Source organism: Triticum dicoccoides, chromosome 1B (assembly GCF_002162155.2).
Source record: "Triticum dicoccoides isolate Atlit2015 ecotype Zavitan chromosome 1B, WEW_v2.0, whole genome shotgun sequence".
Classification (NCBI taxonomy): domain Eukaryota; kingdom Viridiplantae; phylum Streptophyta; class Magnoliopsida; order Poales; family Poaceae; genus Triticum; species Triticum dicoccoides.
In genome coordinates, this window is record NC_041381.1 from 54739374 (window position 1) to 54748038 (window position 8665).

At 44.4% G+C, this 8665-nt stretch overlaps 1 protein-coding gene across 2 annotated transcripts in view; it reads left to right on the forward strand.

Annotated features, from left to right (window-relative positions):
• Nucleotides 1–440: 440 nt before the first annotated feature.
• The window catches only part of LOC119318560 (E3 UFM1-protein ligase 1 homolog), a 9642-nt gene continuing 1417 nt past the window's right edge, over nt 441–8665 (forward strand). The window contains exons 1-12 of one of the 2 annotated variants that reach the window (XR_005154157.1): nt 441–928; nt 1234–1319; nt 1479–1544; nt 1653–1721; nt 2006–2095; nt 2213–2278; nt 3233–3279; nt 3349–3412; nt 4154–4231; nt 4327–4389; nt 5039–5131; nt 5448–5603. Coding sequence is in view for 1 of the 2 variants with exons in the window: in XM_037593141.1 (XP_037449038.1) it covers nt 1245–1319; nt 1479–1544; nt 1653–1721; nt 2006–2095; nt 2213–2278; nt 3233–3279; nt 3349–3412; nt 4154–4231; nt 4327–4389; nt 5039–5131; nt 5448–5552 (816 nt within the window). In the remaining variant the exon portion in view is untranslated. Of the gene's footprint in view, nt 929–1233; nt 1320–1478; nt 1545–1652; nt 1722–2005; nt 2096–2212; nt 2279–3232; nt 3280–3348; nt 3413–4153; nt 4232–4326; nt 4390–5038; nt 5132–5447; nt 5699–8665 lie in introns of those variants that run through there. The other variant, XM_037593141.1, reaches the window with a different exon arrangement.

Genomic DNA, 8665 nt, shown 5'->3' on the forward strand with positions numbered 1-8665 from the left:
CCGTCCGATTAATTGATTAAATGGCCGATTAACTTGCCGATTAGCTGATTAATCCCCTAATCACCTGGCAACCGAGCAGCTACCAGTTAACGATTTCCTTAACAATGTCTATATGAGATCTAGTTTTGAAGGCCTCGTCGCGAGAAACCCAGCTATGAAAACGAAATTGAATTTCAACACTTAAATCAAAAGTTACATGTTTTTTAATTTTTTGGACCCACAAATAAATGCACGTGAGACGAGATTCCTTTTTTAGTGAACTACGTCGTGCACGTCAGTTGTTATTTCCACATTTGGAAAAGCGCCAAATCCCACCAACAAGCACTCGGGCGCCCGCTAACCACGTCATAATTTTTTCTTTAAAAGAAAAAGAAGAATTTAACCAGCCCTCACTCTCGTCTCAGCTTTTCTTTTTGAGCAAACAGGATGTCAGTGCACAACTAGAGCGTGCACAGTCCACACAGCCGGCCCAAGCCCGCTGGACCTCCACCTGCCCTCTCCGCGCTGTCGTCTTCTCCAGAGAGATCGAGGGACGCGTGTGCCGGCCGACATCAGCGAGCAACCACCGCGGCTCTCCTCTCCCCTTGAAGCCTCCCCAGCCACCCAAATCCTAACCCTAACCCCCCCTCTCCCTTCCGCCGCTGCCAGGTGGGTCTCCCCTTTCTGTTCTCTTCCCCACCAAGCAAACCGAGGAGCACCAGAGCATCGCCGGAGCAGGCCACCGTGGCCAGCGTCCTCCGCCGGCGTTTTCTTCGTGACCGGGAGCCCCGCCTGCACGACTACTTCCTCTACTCGGACGACCTCGAGCTCGGACGCCTCCACGCCGTCGAATTGCTCGACCTCCTCCTCTTCAGCTGATCGCCGTCACCGTTCAGATTCGCCGCCGACAGACCTCCTCCGCCATTTTCGGCTACGCCAGCATCACCAGGTGAGCAGCCGCGCCAAAAGCCCCAACCTCTCCACCCTCGATTTCGTCCTCGGAGCACGACCTCCGGGAGCGCCACCGTTCGGTTTGGTCGCCGGCGTCGTTCCGATAGTTGCTAGGTCGTGCGCGTGGCGTCGCTAGACTCACACGAGCAAGCAGACCTCTCGCTCATTCCAGAGGTCTAGCATCCGAGCATTGCCGCTGGAGCATCGCCCCTAACTTTTAATACCAACATTAGGCTCAGACGACTTAAATGGCCCAATTAAATTATTGTCCTCTTCACCTGGGGCAAATGCTTATTGATGCAGGGAAGAAGAAAATGAACACCATGCTGTCAGAAAATGCTGAAAGGAAGCCACGTGTGCTTCATAATCTGCAAAAGCAGCTAGATGAGGTAATCTGCTTTTGCATCCAATTACTTTGTGCTTTCTTTCTATAATATAGTTTCTGGATACCCTTGAAATTGTTCGCTATTGCTAAATTGCTTTCCTTCATTTCTCTTCTGGTGCTAGATCATCTTACTTTTTTCAATATTGTTCTTTGCCACCGTCAGGCTGTCCTCGATATGCAACTCTATGAGAAAGCTCTAGATGTGTTTGAGGATGATCCTGCTACCGCTGTAAGCTGCTACAGCCTATGGGCATCATTCTTACAACATCGCTTGCTACTCAATACGTTATCAGCCTTTACTTACGGTCCTTTTCTTTACCTGTTTTCTGGTTTTCAGGGCATATTACACGATCATCTGCTAAGAACTATGGCTACTCCAGTAGTCAACAAGATTTTATTTAGTCTGGTAACTTCTATAAGCTCACACAGTGGGGTTTGCGACTTTGCGTGCAAGATTATAATTCATAAATAATTTCGTGATGTATTCATTTTGGCTTTAATTTTACCCTTGCAACAGAACCCTTCAAATAATATGCAGCCCTGATTGTGTTATTTCCCTATTCGTGATCTTTCTTGCGCGACGAACTAAGAAACTGTGACTAGCTTATGAATTATAATCTGAGTCGTTTAGAAGGTTTTGTAACCTAATTCTCTGACTAACACATGTATTTTGCACTGAACTACCGATAGGACAAGGACAACAAATTGAAGAATGGAATGGAGTTTGAAGACAGCGAAGAACAGGATGTTCAGCTGAGCAGTACTGAGCGTACTTTTCTGGTACAGTTCACTTATTTCATTTTTACATATGTTATGCAATGTTTGCCTGTGTCAATTCTGGATGAAAATTTCATTTTGTTTAACTTTGTGGGTTGCTCTTTGTTAAAAAAAAATCAGGCAAAGAATCTTCCAGGGCAATTGTCATCGAAGGCTCAAGCTTTAATAGAAGCAGTGGAGGGAAAGGTTTGTCTGTAACCAAAAAATATTGTTTGATGAATTGATTGAAGCCTTGAACTCCATAGTTCGTATTTTTCTTGTTCGAAATCTAGTATGCATAACAGCTTAAATTCTGGTAATATGTTACCACCTACAGTTAACAATCTAACACACCATAAAAACTTTTAGTCTGGGTCTCTAGGGTAGGTCAGACATTTAGATGATGAACATGACAAATTACTAAACATTTTTGATGCGATGATCTATATAGAGATGAAGTTCTTCCGTGAAGCATCCTGCATTATGTTTATCACCAGATTGCCAAGATGCTATGTTGTAAATACCCAACACCTATACCGTGCACAATATCCTGTCATTCTGTGGACTAACAATGAAATCCACTTCATGTTCATTTTCTGTATGTTCTACGACACCAATTATTTGATCCTTTAATTACTACTACCTCTGTTTCGAATTATAAGATTTTTACCTTTTTTCGAAAATGAATGTATCTAGACGCGTTTTAGTGTGTATGTTTATTCATTTTAATCCGTATGTAGCCCATATTGAAATACCTAAAATATCTTATAATTCGGCACAGAGGGAGTAGTCAATTAAATATGCAGCAGATACCCTGAAAAGAAATGTTGCGATGTAAAGATATGGGTTCAATTTCTTATTGATTTATTATGTCTTCAATTCCTTTTTCAGAAAGTGTATATAATTCATACTAGGGCTGACAAACTAGTTCAGATATAAGATTGCATGTAAGAAGCATCTTCCTCACCAATCTGTTATTCATTGCTAGTTGATAAAATGTGCATGTTCCTCAGCATATGACTGGTGAGTTCTTTCTTGTCTAAACGCATATACTAAATAACAAACGAATACGTGACTGTTGCTATGTCTTTGAGATCCACAACTTCAAATATAACTGGACTTTGTAGCTCTTTCTAACATTTTCCTCGAAATTCACAACAGCGGTTTGATTCATTTATGGACGCCTTAAGAGATGCAGCAGAGGAAAGGTAACATTTTACGTTTGTATTTGCTTTCCACATTGGCTGGATTATCAAAGTGCTTACTCTCTTTTTCAGTGGCTTGTTATTTAAGAAGCTTGATGAAGGACTAGAGCGATCAATGCTGCGTTCCTACCACAAGGTATGTTGGTATCTTCTATCTTGATAGTAATACCAGAGTCTGGAAAACCAGTGAGAACCGACTTTATTGATCTGGGCCTAACAGGTTTTTAGCTTTTGCTGGTTTATGCCCTAAACTTTCCCCTTTGATCCCCAGTTCTGGTGGAATGAGTATTATCAGTTCATCACTTATTTGATATGCCCCAAACATTAATTGTTTCTTGTGTTTTCACTTTTCATATTCTAAACTTAGCAAACCGCTCAAATAACCTGAACCATTCTGGTAGCACTTTTTAAAGCCCTGTCTTACAGTACGATCTTTGTTTCTCTGAAAATATGGTATTTTCCACGGTAAAAAAAATGTTGTTTCTTGTGTTTTTAAGCATCAAAGTAGTGCAAGTACAGAATAGCAGAATGCAAGTCAAAATCACCATGATATGATAATATAAATTTACCAAGATTGTTAGACTCGAGCACTGGCGCAGTGGTAAAGTTGCTGCCTTGTGACCATGAGGTCACGGGTTCAAGTCCTGGAAACAGCCTCTAACAGAAATGCAGGGAAAGGCTGCGTACAATAGACCCAAAGTGGTCAGATCCTTCCCCGGACCCTGCGCAAGCGGGAGCTACATGCACCGGGCTGCCCTTTTCGTTAGATTCGTAGGCGCTCTTATAGATTGGTAGGGTGTGAATTCATACATGCTAAATTTCTTTATGGACGAATTCCGCGCTAATTATTTGACACCTTAATTTCTATGAATTGAAGGATTTGACAGCACAAGTTTCTTTAGAGACTGATCCAGTGTCCTTCCTCCCAAAAGTTGTTGCTCTGCTTTTTCTCCAGGTTTGCTTGATTGTACCTTTCCTGAAATAACACTCCTGCTTTCTCTCTGCATTTATAGGCTGGCCTGAGAAACATCCTTTTTGAATATTTTGTAGGCATACAACAAGGCTCTTCAGGCACCTGAAAGTGCTGTTCGTGCTGTCATCACACTACTGAAGGTAATTTTTTATTTGCATTCTCTTTAAAATATACTTAACGCAAGTCAAGTAGAATATCTTAACTTTTAGTAACAGTATCCTGATCACAGAATCTTTGATACTCCCTCCGTTTCTTTTTACTTCGCATATAAGATTTGGTCAAAGTCAAACTACACAAAGTTTGACCAAATTTATATGAAAAAATATAAACATCTACAATACTAAAACTATATAGTATGAAAATATGTTTCATGGTGCATCTGATAATATTGATTTTATATTGTGAATGTTTATAGTTTTTAATATAAAGTTAGTCAAACTCTACAAAGCTTGACTTTGACCAAACCTTATATGCAGACTAAAAAGAAACGGAGGGAGTACTATATTTGTCTGATACGTTGAAACAGCATAACAGATATTATAATTCCTGTACGTAGCTCCAGAAACTAGTGTTAACCATCAAATTCCTGCCGGCTTTTGGATCGGTGATCGACAGTCCTCTGCATTCTAGCCATAGTTTCTTAGCCCCTTGGGTTTTAGTTTAATAAGAGGCTTACATAATTAGGATGTTTACGCCTGTCTGTAATGTTGGCTTTTTTCACATATTCAGATAATACTGTTAACTTTAGCAAAATCTGTACCTGAGTGATCATCTGCTTCTATTTTTCAGGACAAGCTACCAGCTTCAACCTTCAAGGTTTTAACTGAATATCACGGCACCACCGTGAAACTTCTCGCACTACAAGATGCTGCTACTGGTGATGTAAGTCCACTCCAACAATTTCAAATACATCAGTGCTCACTGTTGTCTGCATTAGAAAAGGATTAGTTTGTTATCCTCCCATAACTTTGATCCGGTTTCTGCCCTGGACTCTATATATGTAGTCTTAATTTCTATTTCGAGCTCTCCCCATTTACCCGAAATCATCTGCTATGGTCAAACATTAACTACATTGGATTCATGCATTAACATTTCTTTTGTCAATCATCTGCCGTATGGAAGAACTACAAAAGAACTTGGACTGCTGTCTTTGTTGCTCACTCGTGCAATGATGCATTGTCTTGTCTTTGCCCTGCAGGAAGATGATTGCACATCGGACCGAATGCTGGAGAAGCAGGAAGACCTGGAAGAGAGGCTGATGCCAGAACTAAAATCCCTGGCCCTGGGCACAGGCAAAGAGTGAGCAGCAAAAATGGTGTGCATTGTACGCCATGCCCTCTGTGTAAATACACATGTCGGGACCCCGACTCAATGCCACATCGATCTAGCCTGTAACACCTCATATCACTTTGCGGCCTCACGCACGGTATCCCCACGGGTGTCGCCTTACCTTTGCCCGGGACCGTTTGCGCGTTTTGGCACACGTATATGATGGTGTCGCTAGCATCCATATGATAAAGAGCCCGGGCTGACATGGCTAGTCGTAAACCCAAAGTGGCACTAACTTACAGGGACAGGCATCCATGACCTAGCATCGAACGTGTCGGTCATCAGCGAGTGAATCCAGGCTGTAGCACTGGGCTAACAGGACTCCGGTGAACCGGGCTGTAGCGGGCTAACAGGACTCTGGTATTCATCGCAATACCATTTCCCCGAAGGGACAGACACAGGAACGAAGAAGGACACATGCCGGCCAGCCTAAGTGTTCCGGAGCAGTAGCAAGCTACCAGGGCTCAGTGGAAGCACTAGGAGACATTTCCCGGTAAGAGAGACTACTAAGGATAAACAACTAGATAGTCAGATCCCACACATAGCAATACACATTACACGTACGCATAACATGCAAGTATGTGCTGTACAACATGGCATCACAGCATAACTCAACAACTCATATAGATAAAGGCTCAGAGGAGCCATCATAGCATTTATTGCAAACAGGGGTCACAAAACCCATCATACAGAGCATACAAGCAACAAGCGGAAGCATTACATGTCTGGGTACAGACATCTACAAATGAAAAAGGCTGAAGAGCCTGACTATCTACAACATCCGATCAAGATCGTAGCTGAGGTACTAGCTACTAGTCGAAGTCCACGAGAACACTAGTAAGACCGAAGTCTCCGCTGCAAAAGCATAAATAAAGCAACATGAGTACAAAGGTACTCAGCAAGACTTACATCAGATCCTATCATACATGCATTTGTATCAAGAGGGTAATGTGGGGTTTAGTTGCAGCAAGCCAGCTTTGACTCTGTGGCTATCCTGTTCTACGACTACCAGAAAACTCTGGAGGTGAAACAACGTACACGAGTCCACTAATCACCATACAATACACTACTATGGGTTCATCCCCGTCTCCCTACGAGAAGGCCATCCATAACACTCACACTTGTCTTGAGCATTTTAGAGTATCCACTTCAAGTTGTCTATGTACCATGTAAGCATCCAAGAAGTCCATAACCGCGGACCCGACTATTCGAATAGATCATGTTAACCCTGCAGGGGTGTACTTCTTCACACACGCTCTCGCCACTTACCGCCAGGTACACGTCATGTATCTCGGCAACCTTCAAGCGGAAGCCTGGCGAGGGTGTCGGCCACGACCTGACTAACCACACAAGACTCTAGTCCAGGTTTATCGCCTATTCGGGTTCCATCCGCAAGGAGATCCGGCCGGGGTGTCGCTTACGGCCCCAAACGATGTGTACAGGGTTCCCGAGCCCACCATCCGGGTGCCACTCGGTACACCAGGCCACGTGTGCCTAGTCTGTCCCAAGCCCACCCTGCCGGGTGCCACTTGGTAGAAAAATAGCACTACCTACAAACACCAGAAACTAGTTGCGACTCCTGGACAGAGATCAAGTTGGTTAATAAGCCGAGAGAGTCAATTAAGGATCCCAATGTGTGGTAGTATCGAGTCATTGGACAACATACATAGAACTCAGTGCTTAAGGACGGTTCCAATGAGACAACCCACCATGTACTCCTACATGGCCTCTCACCGCTACCTTTACCAAATCGTGTTCACACACTTCACTCTCAGCATCAGAACATATCGTGACACTCCAATTCATTCCCAATGAACCAGACCTGACACAACTCTAAGCAATAGCAGGCATAGCATGGTAGGAACACAACAATGGCTTCAATCAACTCCTACACATGCTAGTGGGTTTCAACTATTTACTGTGGCAATGACAGGTCATGCAGAGGAATGGGTTCAACTACCGCAGCACAAAGTAGCATATGAATCGTTGTTGTCCTAATGCAATAACTGAGAGCAGGAGCGAGAGAGTAGGGTTTTATCGAAATGAACAAGGGGGTTTGCTTGCCTGGTAAATCAACAAGGGAGGCACTGCTTCACAGACAGATACTCTGGAACGGACTCCGGAGCAGGACCTATCGAGAAGGAACAGTGTCGGCAATCAAAACACAATCATATGCAACAATATGATGCATGAGCATGGCATGTAGATGTGATGCTGTTTGAGCTAATGTAACTAGTAAACATTTGGTTTGAAGTCCATTTGAACCAAAGGTTCAAATGCATTTCTAAATTAAGTCTCTTATATATGCCATAATGTGTTTTCTCATATTCAGCATGTATAAGTTGGTTTTTCATGCATGAAACTAGTACAGATGGAAAGATTGCATTTTTCTGATAATTTTTCATATATAAATTATTTTAATCTGAGCTACGGTTGAATTGTTATGAATTTTTGAAGTTTAAAACAATTTCTGGAATTTCTGATTAAATTTAAATCCAGAAATCATATTATTGCGCCAGCATGACGTCAGCACGACGTCAGCGGTCAACTGGGCTGGTCCGGGTCAAACCTGACGTGTGGGGCCCACACGTCAGTGACAGGGGGTTAAACAGGGGTTAAATTAATTTAATTAAGAGGTTAGGGGCACCGGGGCCCACATGTCAGCCTCAGGGGGTTAATTAACAGTGATTAGCACTAAGCTAACCACCTGCCGACGGGGCCCACTCGTCAGGCCGGCGAGGTCGTCGGCGGCGACCTCTGGACGCGGCGGCGTCCGCGAAACAGGCCGCGGGGGCGGCGTCGGAGAGCACCGGGGCGTAGCCCGGGCTCTCGCGCATCTGGTGGGACAGGTGGGAGGAGCGGGGAAGGCCGGAGCAAAGCTCGCGGCGGCGGCCGGAGCTCGGCTTCGAGCGGAAACGGGCTGCGGGGCACGGGGAGGCCACCTGAGGGGCTCGGCGGCACCCTCGTGGCACTGGGAGCGCGATGGAAGGCTCGGTTTGGGCGGAGGCGGGCCGAGACGGCGACGGCGACATGGACGGCGGCGAGAGGCTTCGGCCGTGGTGGGGAACGGCGCTACGGCGCGGAAAC